This window comes from Pleurodeles waltl, chromosome 7, assembly GCF_031143425.1.
Source record: "Pleurodeles waltl isolate 20211129_DDA chromosome 7, aPleWal1.hap1.20221129, whole genome shotgun sequence".
Taxonomy (NCBI): domain Eukaryota; kingdom Metazoa; phylum Chordata; class Amphibia; order Caudata; family Salamandridae; genus Pleurodeles; species Pleurodeles waltl.
Window position 1 is genome coordinate 1,026,671,779 of NC_090446.1, and position 22,940 is coordinate 1,026,694,718.

General features: G+C 42.4%; 1 protein-coding gene across 1 annotated transcript in view; it reads left to right on the plus strand.

Moving 5' to 3' along the window:
* LOC138245864 (cilia- and flagella-associated protein 337-like) overlaps window positions 1-22,940 on the plus strand; it is a 1,005,044-nt gene that overhangs the window by 477,721 nt on the left and 504,383 nt on the right. The window contains 3 exon segments of the mRNA XM_069199842.1: window positions 9,517-9,681; window positions 11,060-11,209; window positions 19,453-19,637. Coding sequence (XP_069055943.1) covers window positions 9,517-9,681; window positions 11,060-11,209; window positions 19,453-19,637 — 500 coding nt within the window.

Here is a 22,940-nt window from a genome sequence, read left to right on the forward strand (position 1 = left end):
AGGTAGGGTGTTCCAGGTCATTGCCTAACAAACAATCCTCAGGCATGGCAGGACTCACAACAACTTTCAGAGTATCTGAGACCCCCACTCAAAGGGAACCAGAGCCATCAATAGATGGCTCTCACGATCGTCGGCGACTATGACTGGGTGGAATGTGTTTGGTAGGACCTGCTCTTCTGACACCAGCTGACACATGACAGTTGTTATGCTGGCTCCTGTGTCACGCAGAGCTGCCACTCATTGCCCATGAATGGTACTAGCCTATACTTAGAAGTATTGGAAGGTATGTGGGCTTTTAGCACCATATGTACATCCCCCAGGGACAATAGGGTTACCTCTGTCTGTTCCCCAAAACTACCTGGGACTAGCTCCTCCCTGAATGCCAGCCTAGCCAACGCAGGTGTCTGCCCAGCAGTGGGGGCTGTGCCCTCTTTGGACATTTGGAGTCACCCTTAGAGTGACCATACTTGAAGCACTCTGCACATTGGGGAACCCACCTCCCTGTTTTGTTATCAAAGAACCCTTTCTTCTCAGTATCAAAATGGAACTGGTCACGAACACTCCCTTGGGAATTATCTTGGGGGCCTTTAGAGAACTCCTTATTTTTACTCCCCCCACCCCCTTTCTTCTGTTGGGAACCCTGACCACATTTGTGGGTGTCCCCCCAGATACCTTTTTGGACACTCTGTCAACTAGGTTCTGGCACAACTCTGTAAAGCAAGTACTGATCATGTACTCTCTCAGGATTTAATTGTACAACTCAACATAATAACTGACCTTGCTGCCCCGCACCCAGCCATTCAGTGCCTTACTGGAGTGATCAATGAAATCTACCCAATATTGGTTGGGGAGCTTTTGACTGTCCCTGAATCTTTGGTGATACTTCACTCGACTTTTGCCAATCAAAATGGCTTTCATGATAGTGTACTTGGTCTAGCCCTTAACCTCTAATGTTAGAAGAGTGTTCTTCCCAAGTGTTGGCACATGTTTTCACATTCCTGTCCCCCCAGTGCTCTTCAGAAACCCCATGTGCCTTCAGTGTAACTTCATAAGCAGAAACCAATTATCAGTGTCATCTCCCACCACATAACTGGGCACCAACTCCTTGGGTATTCAAACCCTCATGTCTCCATCAAGTACTGTATGTATGCTGCCACCATCACTGCTGGACTCAGACTGTCTAACCTTGAGGTCCAAATCTTTGAGACTCAGTTCATGAGCCAGAAGTAATTTGTTCTCTGCAAAAGCTCTTTCAACTTCTCTCTCAGCCTTTCTTTCAGCCCTTTCAATTTCTGCCTTCCTCTCCTCCACCTCCATTTTTAATTTTGACAGCTCCATCCTGAATTCTCTCTCCTTTCCTCTTGGGTCAGGCAATGATTTGAAACACTGCTTCCTGTCCTTGCAGGAGACACACATGCAGGGGTGTCATCCTCAGCTGCTGTTGGCTGCTCCTCGAAAGAGACATTCTCCTGCTCCCCCAACTCATCGTGGTATTGGTAGCGGGATTCTTCTCAGGGCCTCAGTACCTTTTGGGTAGGTACCCCCATCCCTTTGCAGAAGCTCTTTAGCTGGGGGACTGTGTAATCCTCCTGCTTAGCCAGGTCAAACTCCTCAGCTCCATTTGTGGACCCAGCCAGAGACATGATGTATAGGATAAAGTGTGCAAAGCAGGGAAAATTGCAGAAAAAACAACAACTTGAAATTACCTTTAACTGTGAGTGGGAAGTGTACACGTAGCTATTGTATGGCATTGCACAAACACAAGTCCTATCCCACCACTGCCACAAATGTTAGAAATTGGGTCTGTAGTTTGCAGAAGTATATACCCTTGTCGAAGTAGGGACCACAATCCTAATCAGGGTAAGTCACTACATACCCTAAATTATCCCATGCTCACCCTCTGGTAGTTTGGCACAGAGCAGGCAGGCTTAACTAAGAAGGCAATGTGTAAAGTATTTGTACAATAACTCATACAGTAACACAGTGAAAACACCACAAAAGGTACTTCACACCAGTTTAGAAAAATAGATAGTATTTATCTGAATCAAATAAGGCCAAAATGAGAACAATCCACCAAGTAGATCCTGAGCTATGCAATTTTAAAGATTTATGTGAAAATAGCACATAAAAGCACAAAGCTCAAACTGTGTTTATCTTGTCATGCTGGACCGGGACAAAGTCACAAGTTCAGGCCAAGGACCGCTACTGGGACCCACTTGGGCCCGCTAAATACATTACCTTAAGTCCTGCTGCACAGTCTGCGTGATGAGGCTTCGTGCCGTCTGGCGTTGGTTCAGAGAAGCTGTGCAGCAAGGCAAGCCTTTGCAGGGCTTGGCATCACTGTGCATCAGTTTGAATGGGCTGGCAACTGCATGGCAAGGCTTTGCGGGGCTTCGTGCCACTCCGCATCGAGCCCAGTGAGGCTGGCAGCTGCACAGCAAGGCTTTGCAATGCTTTGCGGGAGTTCTGATAAACACCACAGAAGATAAAGTACCTTAGGTCCACTTCTAAGGCAGGGCAGACTCACAGCTTGTAGAGTCCAGATGCAGATGATTCAAGTCTTTGATGTCCCTGAGACCTGGGAACAGGAGGCAAGCTCAAGTCAAGCCCTTGGAGACCACTTGTGGAGGAAGGCAGAGTCCGTCCAGCAGAGTCCGGGGCCTGCAGGCAGCATGGCAACAAGCAGGTCAGCAGTCCTTCCAGCAAAGCAGTCCAGATGAGTCCTTTGGGCAGCTAGGCAATCCCACTGACAGAGTCCAGTTGCAGGTTCAGAAGTGTCTGATTGGTGGTGTTAGAGACCCAGTATATATACCCCAAAATGACTTTTGAATTGGAGGAAACTTCAAAGTGTGTTTTTGAAGTGCACCAGGTCCCCTTTCAACCCAGCCCTGTCTGCCAGAGCCTCTGTGGGGGGTTATCAGTCATTTTTGCGGGGTCAGGCCACTGGCCTTTGAAGTGTGAGTGACAGCCCCTCCACCCTTCCTGCCCAGGGAGACCCATTCAGCATGTAGATGCATGCAGATATGGTTGAGTGTCCTGTGTTTATGGTTGTAGGGTGGAAGGCACAAGGGGAGCTGTCAACCAGCACAGCCCTGACATGGATTGGAGACTGGCTGTAAGGCACAGAAGGCAGTAAGTGCAGAGAAATATCTACTTTCTAAAAGTAGCATTTCTAAAATAGTAACAATAAATCCAACTTCACCACTAAGCAGGATTTTTTATTACCATTCTGGCCATACAAAACATGACTGGGCTACTACTTTCAGTTCATAATCTACCACTTAAAAATATATAAGGGCAGTTCCAATATTTGCCTACGAGAGGGGCAGGCTTCACAGTAGTGAAAAACAAATTTGTGAGTTTTTCCACTACCAGAACATGTAAAACACATAAGTATATGTCCTGTGTTTTACTTACATAGTACCCTGCCCTATGGGTTACCTCGGGCCGACCTTAGGGGTGACATGTAGAAAAAGGGGAGCTTTATGGCTCGGCCATTAGTTTTAAATGCATTTAATTTACATTCCCTGGGAACCTCTGGTGCACTAAATTTAATATTATCTCCCAATTCTTTTCTATGTAACAGCCAACCCTATTACAGTAAAAATAGCTCCTGGAGCCTTTTCACTGAAAGGACATGTGTAACATTAAACTTTTACACTACCTACTTTCAAATACTATGCACCGTGCCTTATGAGTTGAACGTCTATGTAGAGGTGACTTATTCGTATTTAAAACGAAGGTTAAGGCCTGTACAGAGGTGCTATTTTGACAGGCCGAACTTGCAGTTTACGACTGCCACAGTCGGGCTACAATGGTAAGCCTGCCATGATGTTTGTACTGTCTCTGTAGTCAGTGGCACCATGGGTGCTGCTGTTCACAGGTGACATTTGAATAATAGGGCTTGGGTACACTTTGTACCATATAGTAGGGACTTGTAGGTAATTTAAATATGTCAATTAGGTGTATACCAATTTGCCATGTTTTTAGTAGTAAGAGCACATACACTGGGTACCGGATAGCAGTGTATCAGTGTGCAGAGTCCACAATTTGGCAATAAAATCTAGCAAAAGTAAGGTTGATCACACAAAAGGGGGCATTTGCCTACATTAGCTTCATGTGATATCAGTGAATGATGTCACTTCCAGTATGTCACAAAACTCTGGGACTTACCAGAAATCTTTGTTTTGGAGGAGTACCATAAATATACTGTGCATATTCCAACTCTCCTAAAAGGCACTCTACTCCCACACAAGTTGAATTAAATGTGAATTTTCAGTACCGAAGGCGATAGAGGAATAGAACAAGAGAAAAAAAATAGCTGACTTGAGGCTTTCTTCACATCACACAGTTTTGGGTAAATGCACTTCCTTATTCTTATCTACTAATGAAAATGTAAATTAGTTTTTTTTTAATACTACCTTAAGCCTAATTCCAGTGTATTTGTAAACAGAATATCAAAGAGATTGCGTAGTATGCTGAAATCCTATGTGAATGAAATACAATACAATGCATGTTAGGAAAAGTTCACCCTTTTACTAACACTCTCTAGAAGAATAAATGAAATGTCACAGTATCATAGGAGATGAGCTACAGCACTTACAACCTAATAGAGTTAAAATTCAAATGTACAGGAAGCTCAGTCTTCGATAAAGTTGCTTCTTATATAAAACAACTGCCAGTTCAGCAGTGTACAATCCAGTGGGTGCTTAGAGACTACAAGCAAATCCTTTCAAAAATGTAGTCCAGAAAACAGTCATGGATCAATGTACACCCTCCAACGAGACTTCCAAAACCTGTAAGATTGAGCAGAGAAGTAGGCTACTAAGACAACATGAAGATCAAAGTGTGACTTCATATTCTCCCGGGGTTCTTCGACTTCAGCAGTAAATTTGTAAAGTGATTTCATTCTCATTGCTTTCTTGTCTTATAGTGAAGATTCAAGATGGCCGCCCCCACAAAATCTAATGAGATTAGATTTCGAAGTCTTGCAATATTTTGTTTGATTTTCACTTAAACTTTGTAGTGTATTTATCTACAAGGTTAAGGAATTTTGCAGTAAGATCACATTTCATTTTATTTCAGATTGTGAGCCCACCTCTGTTTCCCTCTTTAAACATGTCATAGATCACGACATACTGTCTCTGGCTTTTTGGTGAATCATAGCCTGTGCTATCATTTCTCTGCCTGATGACATGATACTGCAGCTCAATATACACCAAGCTTTGTTTACTGAAGCCTTGGAGGCTTTGTTCATCTCCAAATAATGAGCAGCAAAGCTGGGTCTCTGCGAAAGTATATTTACTCAGTTTGTTGAGTGCACCTTATGAAATACCTCATGATACATCCATCTGCTTTGGACTATGTAACTAATATTCACAGGAGCAGGGCAATTCTGTGGGCATGTTAAAAGAAGATACAATGTATAATGATTCATTTCTGCTGGAGATAGATTATATGTCAATTGAAACAAAATACAGAGACCCAAAACCATTACAAAGAAGGAACTGCTATAAAAGTGGGTGTAATATACACACACAATATAACAATGACACTTTCATTGGAGGGGCAACACAGGATTTTAAGACAATTTATGAACATTAAGTATGATGTTTCTCAATGATAGGATAAAGCAAAAGATGTGTTTGCAAAGCTTCTGGTGGGAAAACAAAGTGCTCAAAAGAAAATTCACTGGAGGAGAGGCAGTTAATTTAGCTACCGCAGTATGGTGCTTAAATGATCCCAACCATTTTCTTTCAGACGCATGCAAGCTGCAAGGTTTTGGACATCCTACAAATGGTTGAGAAGGCATACAGTAAGGACTACACAAACACAATTGCTGTAAACTAAATGTAACATTACATGCAAGGGAGCTGTAGTAACTAGTTGATGATACATACATTTAGATCAACCTGAGAAACATCAAATGAAAGAACTCAGTTCTAACAAAAGATGAGACACTGGGGATAAGAACATGCACATTAAATACTAAGATCAGCAGAAGTGGAGCAGTATTCAAATGTGGCTGAATGGATAGCCATGTGTCCAATTAGGATGATGGCCGATGACAAGAATATATTTTGTTGGAAAGGTTAAATGTCAATTCATTCACACACATTAAAACTTTGAATAATATTAGACAAATCAGTGATCCTCACTGTGGTGTCATCTACGTAATTGGAAAACATTAAATTGCTTTCAGTTTCCTCTGCACAGGTATAAAGCTAAAATGCTCTGATGATATGAAACAAGGGTTTAAGCCATGTTAAACAATACTCTTGGAAAGGCAGGCTATGGTAACATCAGTGTGCAGAATATTTTTGTAATGGAGGAATATAAATATCATATAATTTATTCCCTAGAATGTATTCACACTTGGCCAGTGGTGGAAATGCATTATCAAGGTAGTCGTGAAGGATGATCAGATTTAAGTGATCAATTCTTCAAATGTCGTAGTGAGGCTGAGTGAGCTTAACATTAGTACAAATCTATAATCAATCCATGTTCATAAATTATCCATAAACAAAAAAACAACCTGTCTTGTTTTGTATAATAACTTGCATGCAGAGAAATAAAATAATTAATTTTTGCAACAGAAAATTTAACATGCCAAATATAGTTTGCCCCCATGCGTTGAAGGGAAAGTGTGGAAGTGGTCTGATAAAATAAGTATGAGCTTTAGAGGTGAAAATAAGGCCACCAATGCTGGAACAAGACCAGATGAAAATAAGACGCTTAGCTCTTTGTCCAGTGATTGAGCCACTAGTGTGGTAATCAAAAATATTTTGAAGAGCTGAAGAAGTTAAATATCTGCATGATATTGAGCATCATGGGTGGCAATGATTAGCTGCTCCTTTATAGGTCTGAGAGCCATCATAAGCATGAAGTTCATATTGGCTGCTTGTTAAGTCTGTTGGTGAGTAGGTGAAAACAGAGAGAGGCTCACAGAGGGCTGCTGCAGCATCTGCAGCAGGGAGGAGGTGAAAAATATTGGCTGACAGTATAGTGTCCTTGGCACAATCCAGAATAGTGTCCTCAGTCCAAGATTGTGTCTGCAATTCAAGATAAAAGCCCCATTTTAACATGGTAGCTCCAATCCCCTCTGATCAAATCTACCTCAGCTGATATGAATTGCCGTGGCTTCTATCCTGTGGACACTCATGCAGGAAACAGGACTTCCCCATGCACTTTATGTAGACTTTTAGATCTACACACCCTGCACTATACCCACAGATAAGAACTTTTTTTGTTTTCAAATATCAGAACTTGGTATCTGTTTTTTTATTTCGTTTGCTGTCACAAGAATACCACAGACCCTTTTGTCAGCTAAAAAGTATTTACTTTAGAGGCATTTCTGTCACATTGACTTTGCCATCCTCCAGGAGTGGGTTTTGTGCTGAGGAAATCCTAATAAAACTATTCTTCTCTTGACCTCTGATACTTTCACTTGCCATCTAAATTATCTTTATTGTTATATCCTCTTTGTCTGCTGGAATCTCTTGTCTGTCCCTAACCCCCTGCTCTTGGCGCCCTACTCCTGGCAGGCCTTGCTCCTCTCAACTTTACTAATTTTAGTGCAGCTGTGAGAGGTGCTGCATGTCATTTGAGGTGGTGGTGGTGCCCTTTATGTGGTGCTTGTTGCTGTCTGGTTTCCACCAGATTCGAAGCCCGGCACCGGAAACCGTAATATTTGGTGAGCTGATGAATTTGAAGATTTCTTACATTTGTACAAGGGGCAGAGCATCTAAGTGCATAGATGTTCTGAAATTCCCAGTTGTTAATGCAAGCAAGAGAGTGCAAGTGCATAGGCATCATAGTTTATAGTTGATAATGGGGGGCATTCCGACCCCGGCGGTCAAGGACCGCCGGGGCCGGGGATGCGGGAGAACTGCCAACAGGCTGGCGGTGCCCCACCGGGCATTCTGACCGCGGCGGTTCGGCCGCGGTCAGACAAGGAAAACCGGCGGTCTCCCGCCGGTTTTCCGCTGCCCTTGGAATCCCCAAGCTGCGCCGCCATGGGGGATTCTGACACCCCCTACCGCCATCCTGTTCCTGGCGGTTCGCCCGCCAGGAACAGGATGGCGGTAGGGGGTGCCGCGGGGCCCCTGGGGGCCCCTGCAGTGCCCATGCCAAGGGCATGGGCACTGCAGGGGCCCCCGTAAGAGGGCCCCACTGTGTATTTCAGTGTCTGCAATGCAGACACTGAAATACGCGACGGGTGCAAACTGCACCCGTCGCACATACCCACTCCGCCGGCTCCATTCGGAGCCGGCGTCCTCGTGGGGAGGGGTTTCCCGCTGGGCTGGCGGGCGGCCTCCTGGCGGTCGCCCGCCAGCCCAGCGGGAAAGCCTGAATGGCCTCCGCGGTCTTTCGACCGCGGAGCGGCCATGTGGCGGTTCCCGCGGGGCGGGCGGCTACCGCCGCCCGCCCCAGTCGGAATCACGCCCAATATGTCTTGTTGATGAGTTGCAGTTTTGAGTAGAAAAAGGAACAAAATGATCAAATAATTCCATAGAAATAGTTCTTAGAGGGGATGACCAACTCCTTTTTAGGAAAGACGTAAACCACGGCTTAGTAGCTCAGAAGCTCCTTAAAATGTGCCAGGGTAAGTTGTACGATAAGTGGAGTACTACTTGCATTTAGCTTGTTGTTTAAGGAGTATGATGTCTGCAGCAGGGGGTATAATCAATCAGACCTCAAGTTTATTTCAGTATTTAGGAGGTTTTTGAGGCACTAGGGCATCCAAAGAAGTGGTAAAACTGCTATGCACCTCATCCATTGAGTAACACATATCAATTGAGTGTGTTGAGGTAAAGGAACAATGAAATATTTTGACCAATGTATGATGTGGGCCTTATAGAAGGGTCTACCGCAAAGGTGAAGAAAATGACAGAGTGAAAGGTTCAGGATATTTGATAATTTGCAGCATCATAAGTACATTTTCTCAGTTAACAAAGGTGCACTGTGTGGTCTTTAAGTGTTTGCAGCAGAGTATTAGTTGTTTCATGTTTAATAAGATAATATCTAGTGGCAAGATCTCTTAGTCCAAAGACTAAGTCGCAAAATAGGAACAGGTACTTGTGACGTACTAATAAAACTTTAATGTCATCAGAGAATTGAGTGTGCAAAAGAGGCGTGTGGCCATGTGGCTTGTAGAACAAAGGCTCTAGGTAGGTGAGAGTCTACCTATGCAGAGAAAGGTTTAGGATAACTTTGTGGAACATTTCTGTGCAAATTATAGAACCTTTATTGCCACATAATGTGCCACTGCCTTTATCAGTGGGAAGATCTGCAGGATAAATTTGAAACCATGATGATATTGGTTATGAAAATGTTATGTCTTAGCCATGATTCTGTCATGAACATGGAATTAATTGTATGACACATATGTCTGTGATTGACATAAAAAAATAATCATCCTTCGAAACAAATGATTTTCTGAGAATGTTGAGGTGGAGCGTTCTCCTTCAAGGATACCACAGCAACGTTCAACTCAATCCATCCCTTGTTTCACAGGTGGTGACAGGGGCTGAGGATTCCACTATTGTTGTGTGGGACATAGAAACAGGTACAAAATACCTGCTTCTAGACAACGCTCATGGGAATGAAGAAATAACTTGTATGGCCTTTGATGATTCACAGCGCAAATTGATTACAGGAGCCAGGAATGGAACCACAAAGGTGAGCTTACTCTTGTGTTAGTTTATTATGTACATTACAAACACATGCATTGTGAGCTTTGTGTACTAAACAATTCTAAGTTCATATATGACCCACAAGTCTTATCAAGAGAACCATCTACTTCAAGCACAGTCTCTGATGTGGTTCTGACCTGTCTGTGGCTCAAATACCTGAGTGTTTCAGCATTCTGTCCATCTCATGGCTTTCAAGGGCAACACTGGGGTCCTGCCATTGGGTGGTCATGAATCATCCCCACTTGGAGTTTACCCCATTCCAGCTCCGTTAAATGAGGGGCACAGTTCTTTCATTTGCTTTGCTGCTGTCACACTTAGGACCAGATGTATCATTAATTCCAATAGCGATTACAAAATTGCGATATTTTGTGAATCGCAATTAAGTAATCGCCATTGGAATGTATGAAACTCCAGGAGTTTCCTATGGCAATTTGCAACAGCTCGCAAATTGACCTACCTCATTAATATTCATGAGGTAGGTCGCAATTTACAACCCATTGCGAATGGATACAATCACATGGATGGTGGCCTGCTGGGCTCAGCAGACCACCATGTCTGTGATTGCTTTTAAACAAAGCAATCTTTTTTTTTTTTTAAATGCAGCCCGTATTCCTTAAATGAAAATGGGATGTGTTTAAAAAAGAAAAATTAAATGTTTTCTTTTCATTTTTTAGGAGTAGGCAGTGGGCGGTGGGCCCGTTGGGCCGTTTACGATCGCAAAAATGTTTTATAATCTAGCCCTTATTTCTCTAAGATGTTTGCATAGGCCAAACATCTCCTGTCAGATGATCTTTCTCAGAATTTAGATTGTAAATGTCTTGATGCCATGTCCTAAAAGGCATTCTGTCACACACCAGGAAATAGAGTAACAAGTAGGCATGACAGCTATCCCCATTAAACATCAAGATTTACAGCATAATATGAATGCTGCACTAGTACAGGTAACGTATAGACTACAAAATAGTATTGCATATCACTGTCAAGATAATTTAGGTTATTTTCTAAGGGATGAATCTAGAATTTATAAATGTAGAACATAACTGGAGAGCTACCAGAATATGGAGTTACTTTTCAAATGTTAATCTCCCAGGTTTTTCATAGAAGCACTCTGACAAGTGGTTCCTGTATGACTGTTGATTTCATATGAGGTTTAAAATCCAGTTGCATTATTGGACTCAATAAGGATCCATTGCAGTTCATAAATAAATACTGTATTTAATATCTGAGGAGAGGCAGCAGGAAGGGAGCAGGCTAAAAGGCTTTTAAATTCCTTATCTGATCTGCCATGAGTGGCTATGTATGGCTGTATGTATAACTTTATTATGATTTCTTTAAATGTGCATTGGATGCCTAATATATCACAGGTCTGGAACATTCAGAATGGGCACAACCTACACAGACTGGAAACAGTGGAAGAGGCAGAGATTACAGCCATTATACCTCTGCGAGATTCTACTCTTCTGACCACGGGATGGAGTCGACAAATGTTGACCTATGATATTTCACAGACTGAGGTGAGTGAATGAGAAGCAATAAAGCTAGGAGCGCATATACCACCTGTTTAAACTTGATCGTGTCCATAGCAGAAAGGCAATATTAATAAATAGTTTTTTCCAGACTATGAAATGTTGGACCCTTATAACGTATGGAAGAAATTTGGATAGTGTAGATTTTAGTGACCATGATACTGCTCTGCTAAAATATAAATCTGATGGAGCTTCAGAAAGTGGTGCAAAAATATGGCACCCAGATATGTTCCCTCACAGTTTAAGGGGTTCATTTAAAGTTCCGTCGACAACGCCCTTAATGGCAGGGACAGCTAAGGCTCTGTCCCTGCCATCCCATGATCCTGAAACGGCTTCCAAATCCATGGCAAGAAACTGCCTCAGAGCTGAAGGAGGGCGAACAGTAATGTCAGGTTCGACATCACAACACAAACGGTGGATCTCTGGCCTCATTTTTTTTGCCGAAGACAGCCTCCATTTATCTTTGGAAAAAATATAAAGCTAATATCCTTCTGCTGGCTGGGAGTTTTTTCCAGTGCATGGGGGGATAGTTTTTTAATGTTGTATGTTTCTCACCACGATGGCAGACTTGATGGTCATGGGCAGGAAAGATACTGGAGGGAACGTCAAAGGTGGGGGCTACACTACATAGGCCCTTCAAATGGGATTTCCACCAGTGACTGGTCCACACATACATTTTCCTGAGGGATGGAGCCAGTAGTGGCTCTGCCACCAGTAACATCACGTTCCTTGTTCTGAGTGAGACGGGGATCAAGAGGGAAGGAAGATTGGACATCTTTCAAGTTTTTGGTGAGTATCCTTTTTCCGCCCTTCTATAAGTCAAGCTCTACCTTTGTGGTATCAAACATTGGTATAATAGTGAAAGAAACACAGGTTATGTAAAGAGCTAATACCCAGACACTATAGAAAAAAGAGATACACTCTATACAGACTGGTTGATGTCAAAGCACCATCATTCATGCAGGAGAGCATTAATGTGAATCTATAAAATTACAGCAAAAATCTTCAGTACAAAACAGGTTCATTCCTCATCCCTTGTGCCCACACCATACCATGATTTGCTGCATGAGCTTGATACTTGTTTAAGTGGATTTCTTCTCTTATGTCCCTTAAATCATTGCACATTCAAGGATGTTGCTCCAGATGGAGTTTCCTTATTAAGTAACTTGTCCTGTAACCTTTTAAATAAGTCTACAACCTCCATACAACATGAACTGGCTTCTAGATTACTACCTACTAAGGAAAGATCTTCATTTACAACAGTGTTTATGATTTGGAAGCAAACCTACCCATAAGGGAACTAATGAAACATTGGCACTAACCAGTGCAAATGTTGAGTGGAGTTGGCTGGAAGAAATACCTACTGTAAGAAATACGGTGGTAAGTCAACCAGTAGCAAGTGAAATGAGCCACTCTAATGGGCTGAGTGCAGATTAATTGTATACACTGTGATTAGCATTAAATTACAAGATATAGATTAACGGTTGGTACAAGCATCTAGATGCCAAATGCTTATGTCTGAAGTGATCCACGAGTGCTGTGAAAGTGGTGGGAGATTTGGGATCAAGTTATGTGTTTGAGGCTGTTTGATCACTATCAAAGCTGAATTATAGAATATTTGACTGAAATTGAAGAAAACAGAATTTTAAGTAGCTGCAGGAGTTGTCTGTCCATGCAGCGAAGATCTATCAGGGTGCACACGATCATCCTTGTCGGTGACGGACTGTGCGGGGAGCCATGCAATTCCCGAAGCCTGCACCGGGGACTTTATTTTTGAACAGCCATGCATGACAAAACGGGAGCTAGGCATTGGTACTGGGTGCTGATGGTGGGCCTGACTTCAGCAGAGAAGGTGTCCTAGGAACAGCTGTACAATGAGAGGAGAGCTGCGCTGATGACTGATGCCGGTTTGGCAGGAAGTCACTGGGACAGCTTAGGGTGACACCTGTTAGCTGATATTGAAAGTAAGATAGAACTACCTGGCCGATACACTTTGACTATGAACAGTTATGTAGGACTATTCCAAAAAGTACTCAATAAAGAAGGACACAGTGGAAGGTGGAGGAAAGGAAGAGTGGGCGACAGTGCGCAGCAGTGGTATATTCTGGAGCCATATTTGGAGGCGCAGAGAAGTGTGCGGTCCCCCAACAAAATGAACTGAATTTTGCATGTCCACCCACTGTTGTGGGCACTGTCAGCGTTCTGTATGGTTATATTTCTTGATTTGTGCAACAGCTGATCATCCAGTGGTAATGGACTGTTTTAATTGGATCAAGAGTCAGTGTTCTATCAATGTTTGTTTGGCTGAGATGTCACTTACCATAGTGGAGGACTTTAAATTTGCTACTAGAGGTTATTTTTGAATGCGCTGCTGTATTTGCTGCCAGAAAATATGTTTTCATTTGCTTCATTTCGAGTGACGTTGTCAGGAAAATACTTTTACATATGTGTTCCTTGCAATACATTGTGTCAATTGAGTCCCTGGTTCTACAAGAGTATGCAGTAGAGTGTGAGTGGTTTAAGTCCTTGGTCCTGCAAGTGTAGGCTGAGGAGGTTGAGTGTTTTAGTTCCCTGGTTTTTCAAGAGTATGCTGTAAGGAGTGAGGCCTGGTCCTGTAGGAGTATGCAGTAGAAGGTGAGTGTTTTAGAAATCATCCCTGGTCCTGTAAAAGTATGCAGTAGAGGATGAGTGTTTTAGAAACTATCCCTGGTCCTGCAGGAGTACGCAGTAGAGGGTGTGTGCACAGAATGTTTCTCTGGTCCTGCAACAATAGGCAATATAGGGTGAATGTGTAGTGCTGGTCCTGTTGAAGAGGATACAATGTTTCCCTGGTCCTGCAAGAGTAGGCAGAATAGGGTGAATGTGTAGTGCTAGTCCTATTTGCTAAATTCATAGGATGCCCTGTTTTTTATGTTGAAGGTGGGTTGGAAGAGACCCATTGAGAAAATCACAAGATGTCCTGTTGTTTGGGAACGAGTGTGGGTTGAAAGAGACCCAATGATAAATTCACAAAATGAACTGTTGTTCTGGGATTTGTGTGGGTTAATAAATTCACAAGATGCACTGTTGTTTTTGAATGAGTGCAGGTTGTTAAATTCATGAGGGTCACAGTTGCCATGAATCGGATGAGGGTTGAAAGATACCCATTGCGAATTTCTAGAATGAGAGTTGAAAAACACCTTTGCCTACTGCTATGGTGAGGGTTTAAAGACACCCATTGGGTTATGCACAATATACCCACTGTTCCAGGTTGTATGAGAGTTTGATAACCATTTTGATGTTTTGTGGTTCATTTAATTGTTTCTCTCTGGTTGAGTAATAGGCAGTGTGTTAAAGGTTCAGTGGGAACTGTATGTAGATGGGCATTTGGTTTTGAATGGATATGGCGGATGCGACCACTGTGTGAATAATTTATGAGGTTGAATAATTTGTAGGACTTATTGAAGCTAGAGTCTCTTCTATCTTCTGATTGTAATTTATTATTTTCGGTTCCAGTTTGCATTTTTATACTTTTCTAAAGGAAGGAGATGTGTCGTAAATTTGGCATATTTGTGATGCATTCTGTGCAAACCTCGATTTATCTCTGCTCTGCTCAGCCAGTGTGTGATGTCATGGAATATTGGTGAGTGACTGGAGGTGTGGACAGTAAGGGAGAGTGGGCTGTGTAGGGAGGGTGCTGCCTCCTGATGGGGTTCCCTTATTAGGCAACTTGTAACTTATATTGTAATCTTTTAAATAAATCTACAACCGCAATCCTACATGAACTGGCTATCTGACTTCTACAAGAAGGAATCTTATGAATGGAGATTTTCACATTTACAAAACCATTTGCATCCACATAGCATTCTGCACTGATTGAGTGGGCAACACAACCTGGTTATTAAACGGCAATCTCTGCAGGTAAGGATAAGGACTTATAAAGATCTCAAGGCAGCCAAGAAAAAATTATAGGGGACTAGTAGGTGGGATGGTACAATCTTGAAATCCATGTTGCCTTGAGTGGTCACATGCGTTTCAGATACCTCAGTCACCAAAAATAAATCTGCCTATTGGAAACAAAGTAAAATAATGTGTTGGTACAACTTGCGAGTTGTTGGAGTCTGTCATGAATGATCTCAGTGTATTTACAAATGATAAGTTTTCGATGTCAGTAATTGCCTCAAATGGAATGTAATGCTTGATTTGAGCCGGTGGGGGTCACAGCACTTATTTTTGAGGATTGGCACTTATTTTTCCACACTGAGAGCAAAAGAGAGAGAAACACACAAATGGGAAAGTCGGAGGAAGAGAAAGATCTAAAAACTTTCACAAAGGTAGCAAGAGTGAGCTTAAAGAGGTAGGGAGAGTCTGGTAGTGGATTAAGTAGACATGAAATGGATTTACGACTACCAGCATTGGTGTTCAGCATTTAATTGCACCAGCCAGCAGCAGGCTTCTGAGCAGAGATTTGAGCTTCGGCATTCATTCCTTCACAAATTAAGCACAGATTGCTATGTATGGAATGACTTGATCTGTTCCTCAGGAGGACTGAAAGGCATGAAGGATCTTGGAACTGTTAGTTCACACAAGATACTGCCCATTTAATAGATTAGAGGGTATGAAAATAAAATAAGTTTAGTGCAGTATGAAGGGGTGATTATTCAGTCACCTATCTGCAGTTATCAGCAGCTTAACAGAGTCCAGCAGTTCACAGACACATATTGCTTTGTTGACGCAGTTGGTCCTAGTATTAAATAAAGGCAAACCGCATAACCAAACAGTGGCTAAATATGTGGAATATCTGTCATCTAGAAGTACCATTAAGTTTAGTTCTGGTATCCCACTCAGGCAATTGTGTTTTTGCCTGAAAGTGTTCCACCAATAAAGTATGTAAGATTATGCTTCCAGTGCTCTGGAGGACCAAGTGGGGAATTTCCATTCACTGTTTGGACATAGTAGATTAAAAAAAAAGGTAGACCGTAGGGCTTTTTGTTCCTAGTGAAAACAGATGATATTCTCTTCTCTGCGAGATATGATGACAATACAGAAAGCAAATATCACCAAGAACTGAAAATTGCACCATAAAGTGGAGGGATTTTTGCAGTGAATACTGCATTAGACCAGGAGCCAAAGTCCTGTTCCATTTGGTGCATGTCCTCAGTCCTTCAATATGTTTGCTTGTCCCCCATAAACGCACAAAAATAGTTATAGTATATCTCCTCAAAGAACGTGTAAATAATCTCAAATTACTCATGTGGCAATTCCTTGTTGATCACTTCTGTAATAAATGAATGTATTTGGAAGTTCTTAAACAGTCAATTTCTGGTAACCCAAGCATTTACTTGATTTGATCTCAATGTCTGATCCGTAAACGTCAGTGAATTCAGAGACTTTGGGGGTTATTCCAACTTTGGAGGAAGTGGTAATCCGTCCCAAAAGTGACGGTAAAGTGACGGATATACCTCCAGCCGTATTACGAGTCCATTATATCCTATGGAACTCGTAATACGGCTGGTGGTAAATCCGTCACATTTGGGACGGATTACCACCTCCTCCAAAGTTGGAATAACCCCCTTTGTATTCTAAGCATGGACTGCTGTTTCATAATTGAATCAAAGACAATACATTGGAACACCGGCTTATCCCAAAGTGGTGTACACTGATTTATATTAGGAGTCTTAACAGTGTTTTAAATATCCGTTTACATTGAGACTAAACTCTTAACAGTCTTTAGACAAATATTTTTGAAGCAGTGGGGGTGATTAAGTAGCCCCTTTATATCTTGAAGCACTCTGCACGTCACCTGACTTTCTGGGTACATGCCTAGAAATCTGCGGCTGGCTTAGCTTTCCAGGCGCACCACTGTATTATGTTGTGACTTCCCAAAAACTGTAAAGCAACGTTAAGTGAGAAGGACATGCTGAAACGTACTTCTGCGTTTCTTTTGTGAACTCAACTCCCCGAATCCAAGTGGAATCGCTTACATAGTCAGGGGTTATTTGAAAAGCCAGGTGTGGCTCAGGGCCGTGCAGGCTAAGGGTTGATGCCCTGGTGTTGTTTATATTCAGAACCAGCCAGGAACTTTAAGGCCTCAATGTTCCTCTTGTAGCTCCTCAAACACCGTGAAGCCCGCAACTGCAAGACTTTTCAGTACTTGTTGGCAGTTGGCAGTTACTATGTATTATTAGATATATTAAAATGGAGTGAACTTTATGTATTTTTTCATACCTTTGTGAACATCTACCTCCATAGTAACAAAAGTGCAAAGACATAACATTCCTATTTGCTCTAATTACATGTGAATATTGAATTGTAGATGCTTTGGGGCCATTTAAAAAAGAAGCATGTGCGAGTACTCAAAAGAGTACTACTGGAGCGTTGCTTTCCATGCTCAAAATTTCCTTTAAATAGACCCATTTATGTTTATTTATTATATTTAGGTGCTGCAGCACGGGTTTGTTAAATGTGCATGTTAGATTTGATGTGTGCTCTCTCAAAATGCTTTTTGCATATGGGTATCTGCATTTAGTAGCGCTATTAGGTTAGACAAAAACGTGATGTTTTTTATTTGCACAGACTCAAACTTAGAAAATACTACAGATGTGATTCTTGTCAAAGTTCATTACTTGATGCCATTATTATTTTATAAAGTGGGCGTGTTTGAAACTACCACAGCTGGGGGGGACTGTTAAACAAGATGTTATGAAAATACAAACGCTCTGTTCTGTCAAACTTTGCATGCTGCTTTGGGTTCCAGCTGGTGTTTGTTTATTTATTTATTTGTATTTATTTATTTATTTATTTCAGCAGCCAAATACTTCTCAGATAGTCTACAAATAGAATAAATGGTTCATGGAGAGTCTCCTGTAATTATTTGCACATTATGGATACCTCTGCGTTACAGAGTGTCCGATTCCCAAAGAAAATCATGAATCTACAACCTCAAATCACAACTTGAAAAAAAAAAAAAAAACGTTTCTATAGATATGACAGGCAACCTCTCATTGGTTTCCAAGTGTACCCCTTGAAAAGGTTTGTGAATTACATGAGCTGATATACATAATTATTACTTCGTGCATTTCTTTTCTTTTTTTCTTTATGGAGAAATATTTGTCTGTGAGAAAAACACATGTTCTTGCATTTCCAGCAAATGTGTTCCCTTCCCTGTCTCCATCCTTTGAATGGATTTATTTCTGCCCTTGTAGCAGTACATTTCTTAAATTTTCTAGATTGGTAAGGAGTGGGAGAGGAATTCGTTAATATCCATAAACGTGTATGTTTGTTGATGCTAATATGATCTTCCACCTCTGCAACCTTCCCACCCATCCTCGAAGACTTAACCACACAAATGAATATTTTTTGTCAGCAAATCCAGTTCATGCAAAACAAGGCCAACGTTTCAGAGTTTCAAATTGTTTTGTATTTGTAGCACATGTCCTATAGCTGTAGAAGCCACATTTAACCATGCAAATACTCTTGCGAATCTGGAACAGTTTGTTAGATCAGAAGCTATTTGTTCTCAAGCAGTCATAAGTACCAGCTGACTTTTACAAAGGGTTGAAGAATGTGATAATGATAGTATGCATAAGAGAGGCTAAGTACATACTTGTATCTAGTTCCATGGGAGTGTCAGAATGTAATAGTAAGGATACATTTACTACAAGAGGAAAAGTATATTGTTCAGTGTTTGTGCCCCCGAACCATCAACTGAGTTTTTGACGATGAAACCCAAAAAATAATAGATATGGAGAGATTGTTAAGCACCTTTCATACATTACCTCCTGCATTTCCTGGCTGCTGACTGTTTCCCATAATCCTATTATCCTGGTCACAATGGTCAGCTATAATCAGTGGCTGCTCTGTTTGTGATACTCTACGAAGCTACCATTTTGGAAATGAGGCATTTCTTTATGTCATGACTGATACTTGATTGCTGAAGAGCCATCATTTTTCACATCAAGTAACATTTTACTATGACCATCCTCTTGCTGCGTCTTGGTCTTGTCCTGGTAGTTGTCAGTGGAACTGTCAATGGGCATGGCAAAGTATTGAGGCCAATACAAAGCCCTGGTACCCATTTGTTTTCTGACCACATCACAGCAAACTTCGGTTGTTTTTTCACAGCATTATATATACTCACTTTGTTCGGGTCTGAGAATGAGTATTGTGTCTAAGTAGTTTCTGATAGTTGAGTTAAAATATAGCTGCACAACACAACCTGAATACCACTTGTTCTGTGTTAAATATTCTAGAACTTACACATTGTTGCTGACTGCTCATGGAAAGGTGGCCAGTTGCACACAGAGGACATCTTAGCTGCTGATTACTGCTCCGCTCTTGGACTCCTCGCCACTGCAAGCTTCGATGGAGAAATTATTGTATGGAAAATAGAAACACAGAGACTGCATCTCTACCTCAGGAGGCGCCAGCCAAACAGGTACTCTACTACAAGATTAGGCTAGTCAACCTCTTTGCGGAGACGTCATTATGTTTAATATGAAAACTAGCATGAGTTTGTGCTTCATTCAACTGCCGATTTTTACAGCACTCAGAACCACCCCCAATCAGCAATGACAATAACTGTTTTGAAAATTATAGATATTTGTACTATAATCAAACAAATGCAGTAAATCATATAAAATGAATTATAACTACAACTATTCTGTCTAGAGGTATGAGATTCTAACAGCACAGTGGCTTGTCTAACCTAATCACCATAAATTCGCAAATCCTAACATGCAGTTACAATGATGTATTTAAATCTATTTTATTTTTATGACTTTATATAGCAGGAACAAGGCCCAGTGGCATTAGAGTGACAAGACATCATGATTTTGATAATGGATAACAATAATCATGAACAAACTGTTAAGCATCAAAGCAAAACAGTTGAGAGAGGTACCCTGACCTCATGGGAATCATGGAGAGGTCTGGGGGGGGGTGGGACCTCTCAATCCAGACCCCAACTAAACAAACACATACACCCACTGCCAGACCCCTCCCACATACCCACACATTCACTCACACACCCATTTAAACACCCACACAACCACTCAGACACCCATTCACAGACCCACATAGTACTCACCCCCCACTCTCAGACTCACACAACCAATCACATGCTCACTCACAGACCCACACAGACACTCACACACCCACACAACCTCTTACACACCCACTGAAACACCCATACAGCCACTCACAGACCCATAAAACCACTCACACAGCAACTCACACACCTACTGTCACACCCATACACCCACTCCTCACACCTCCTCATAGATCACACACACCCACTTGCACACCCACGCAACCCCTCACACACCCATTCACACACTAAGGTCACATGGACATTATAGTTAGGCAGTAGCATTAAAATGTAATTCACTGAAAAAAGATTACTGTGACCTTCTAGTTAGGAAAAAAAAATACAAAACTTTAGAAATTCACTGAAATTCAGCAGTTATCGTTATCTCAAGTAACTATAACTCATGCCCTAAGGTAACTATAACTTGTGCCCTCACCATACACTGCTAACTACCCACATATTACACAACTCATGAAATCCTCTATTATATCATTGATAATATCATTACAACATTTGTAGTCGAATTATTAATGAGAAAACTGTGCATGGCAGGGGTGAAAGTTACCTTAGGACATGACATCCCTGAGGCAAACAAGTTCTTTTTATTTTAAGGGGGAGGCCCTGTACGGTCTCACCCGCAGCTCCAGGGACAACCACCTCCCTGGGGCTAAATATGGCCACCTCACTGGGGCTGAAATAATATGTTGAAGGGGGTCTGTTGTGGTCCCCCGGCCCCAGGGACAACTACCTCCGTGGGCTGAATTAAGATGATGAAGGGGGTCTGTTGTGGACCTCAAGGACCACCACCTCCCCGGGGCAAAAATAAAGGTTGGACGGGGGGCCCCCTCATCGCCACCCGCCAGGGCCAGCTCCTGCGTGTGCCTAACCTCAGGACATAGATGTTTGCTCTCACCAAGCTCCCACCAAGTCAGAGCAAACACAACTCCCTTCCAGCAAGCAAGAAGTGCCAAACAGCTCTCGCTTGCTGAGAGCAGAGTTTTCATCTGTTTTCCTGCCCGCAGAGATGCAGACAAAAGGGTTGCTCTCCAGAGAGGGAGTTGCATGTTTAACAGCTTACCGTCTATGGCAGCAATGCCGCCTCCATTAGGAGGCAGGGAACCAGCTGGGACCACAGCGACATTCAACGGTGGTGACTGGGTGCCGTGGAGGGCACCCATGTTACATGGCCAGGCCCGGTGGATGAGGTCCCTGGGGCAGAGATCAGCCCGGGGAGGGGGGCTGCGTGGCTCCCCTCCCCCCAAAAATAGGTATTTTAAGGCTGGGCCCCAGGGGATGGGGTGTCTGCGGCTGAAATGAGCCCAGGGAGGGGTACTGCCCCAAAAAAGGTAATACATTTTAAGGCCGGGCCTGGGGGCCGGGGTCCTTAGAGCGGAAATCAGCCCTGGAGGGCCATACAGCTCCCCTCCCCATTGAATAGGGGTAAGGCCTGAGGGATGGGTGCCCCGTCCCCCTTCTGGACACTGCCCATTTACTCAACGAGGTGGCACTTACTAACTAACCAGTAGAAAGTATTCCAGTTGAGCAGATATTTTGTGAAGATCTGTGGACTCTTATTGGACAAACAAGCAGGTGTCCTCCCCTTCTGGCAATGATGCTCATTTCATACAAACTAAACCTCAACAGGGAACACTTACAAATATAACCATAGCAGGTGCCCCAGTTGAACCTCCACTTCTGGAAAGGACAAATTATCCTAACTCCTGGGCTTGGCAAAGGCAAAGCAAGTGTGTTTACTCTGTGATTCCATATTGAAAAATGACCTGAATTTCTTCATGGAGGTGAATGCATCTTTAATCTTTTGGAGCACAATCTATATGTGATTGGGATGAGTTGGTTCTTTCTTGTCCTCTCCGTGGTTCTCACTTTAAATTGCTATGAGTATGCAAATGTGCAAATCACCTGGCCCTGCACTGTCCACCTTAGTAGTATGCAAAGGTCTTCCCTCATTTTGCCACGATCATGAACAGCTTACCAAAGGCCCCCCCAGTGCGTTTGCCGCCAGTTGTGGTGGCACGTTCTTGATGTTGATGAATACGAGAATATCTCCACAGAACAAAGAAGCACTTCTTTCACACAGATAAAGGGAAGGACCCTGGTTTGGTGGAGAATTACATCTTTGTAGTCTTGTTAGGCTCTCTATAGGAGGATTCATGTTATCACTGAATTTTGGGGAAAGACGCTCAAGGAACAATCACATTGCCAAATGCACACAAAGTCACTGGTGACATTTCCTTGTGCTCCATTACGCATACATATAGAATATGTAATGGACATTTACCCAAGGAGGCAGAACAGACTCCATTAGGGTAGATATTTTGTGCACAGCATGAGGGAATGAATTATAGTTATGTGAGGTAACCGCAACTGGTGAATGTTAGGGGTATAGGGTATTATTAGGATTTACTGCAGGGTAAGTGTATTTTTAGGGTTTAGGGGTGAGTAAGGTATTGTATTGTAAGGGTGTTTTTAGTGTTTAGGGTGAGCAGCGGTATAGGGTGGTAAAGGTAGTTTAGGGTTATGGGGTGGTTAAGGGTATAGGGTGGTAAGAGTGTTTTTATGTTTAGAGGGAGGTAAAGGTTTTGTTGGTATGATTTTTAGGGTATAGGGGGTAGGTAGGGGGATAGGGTAGTA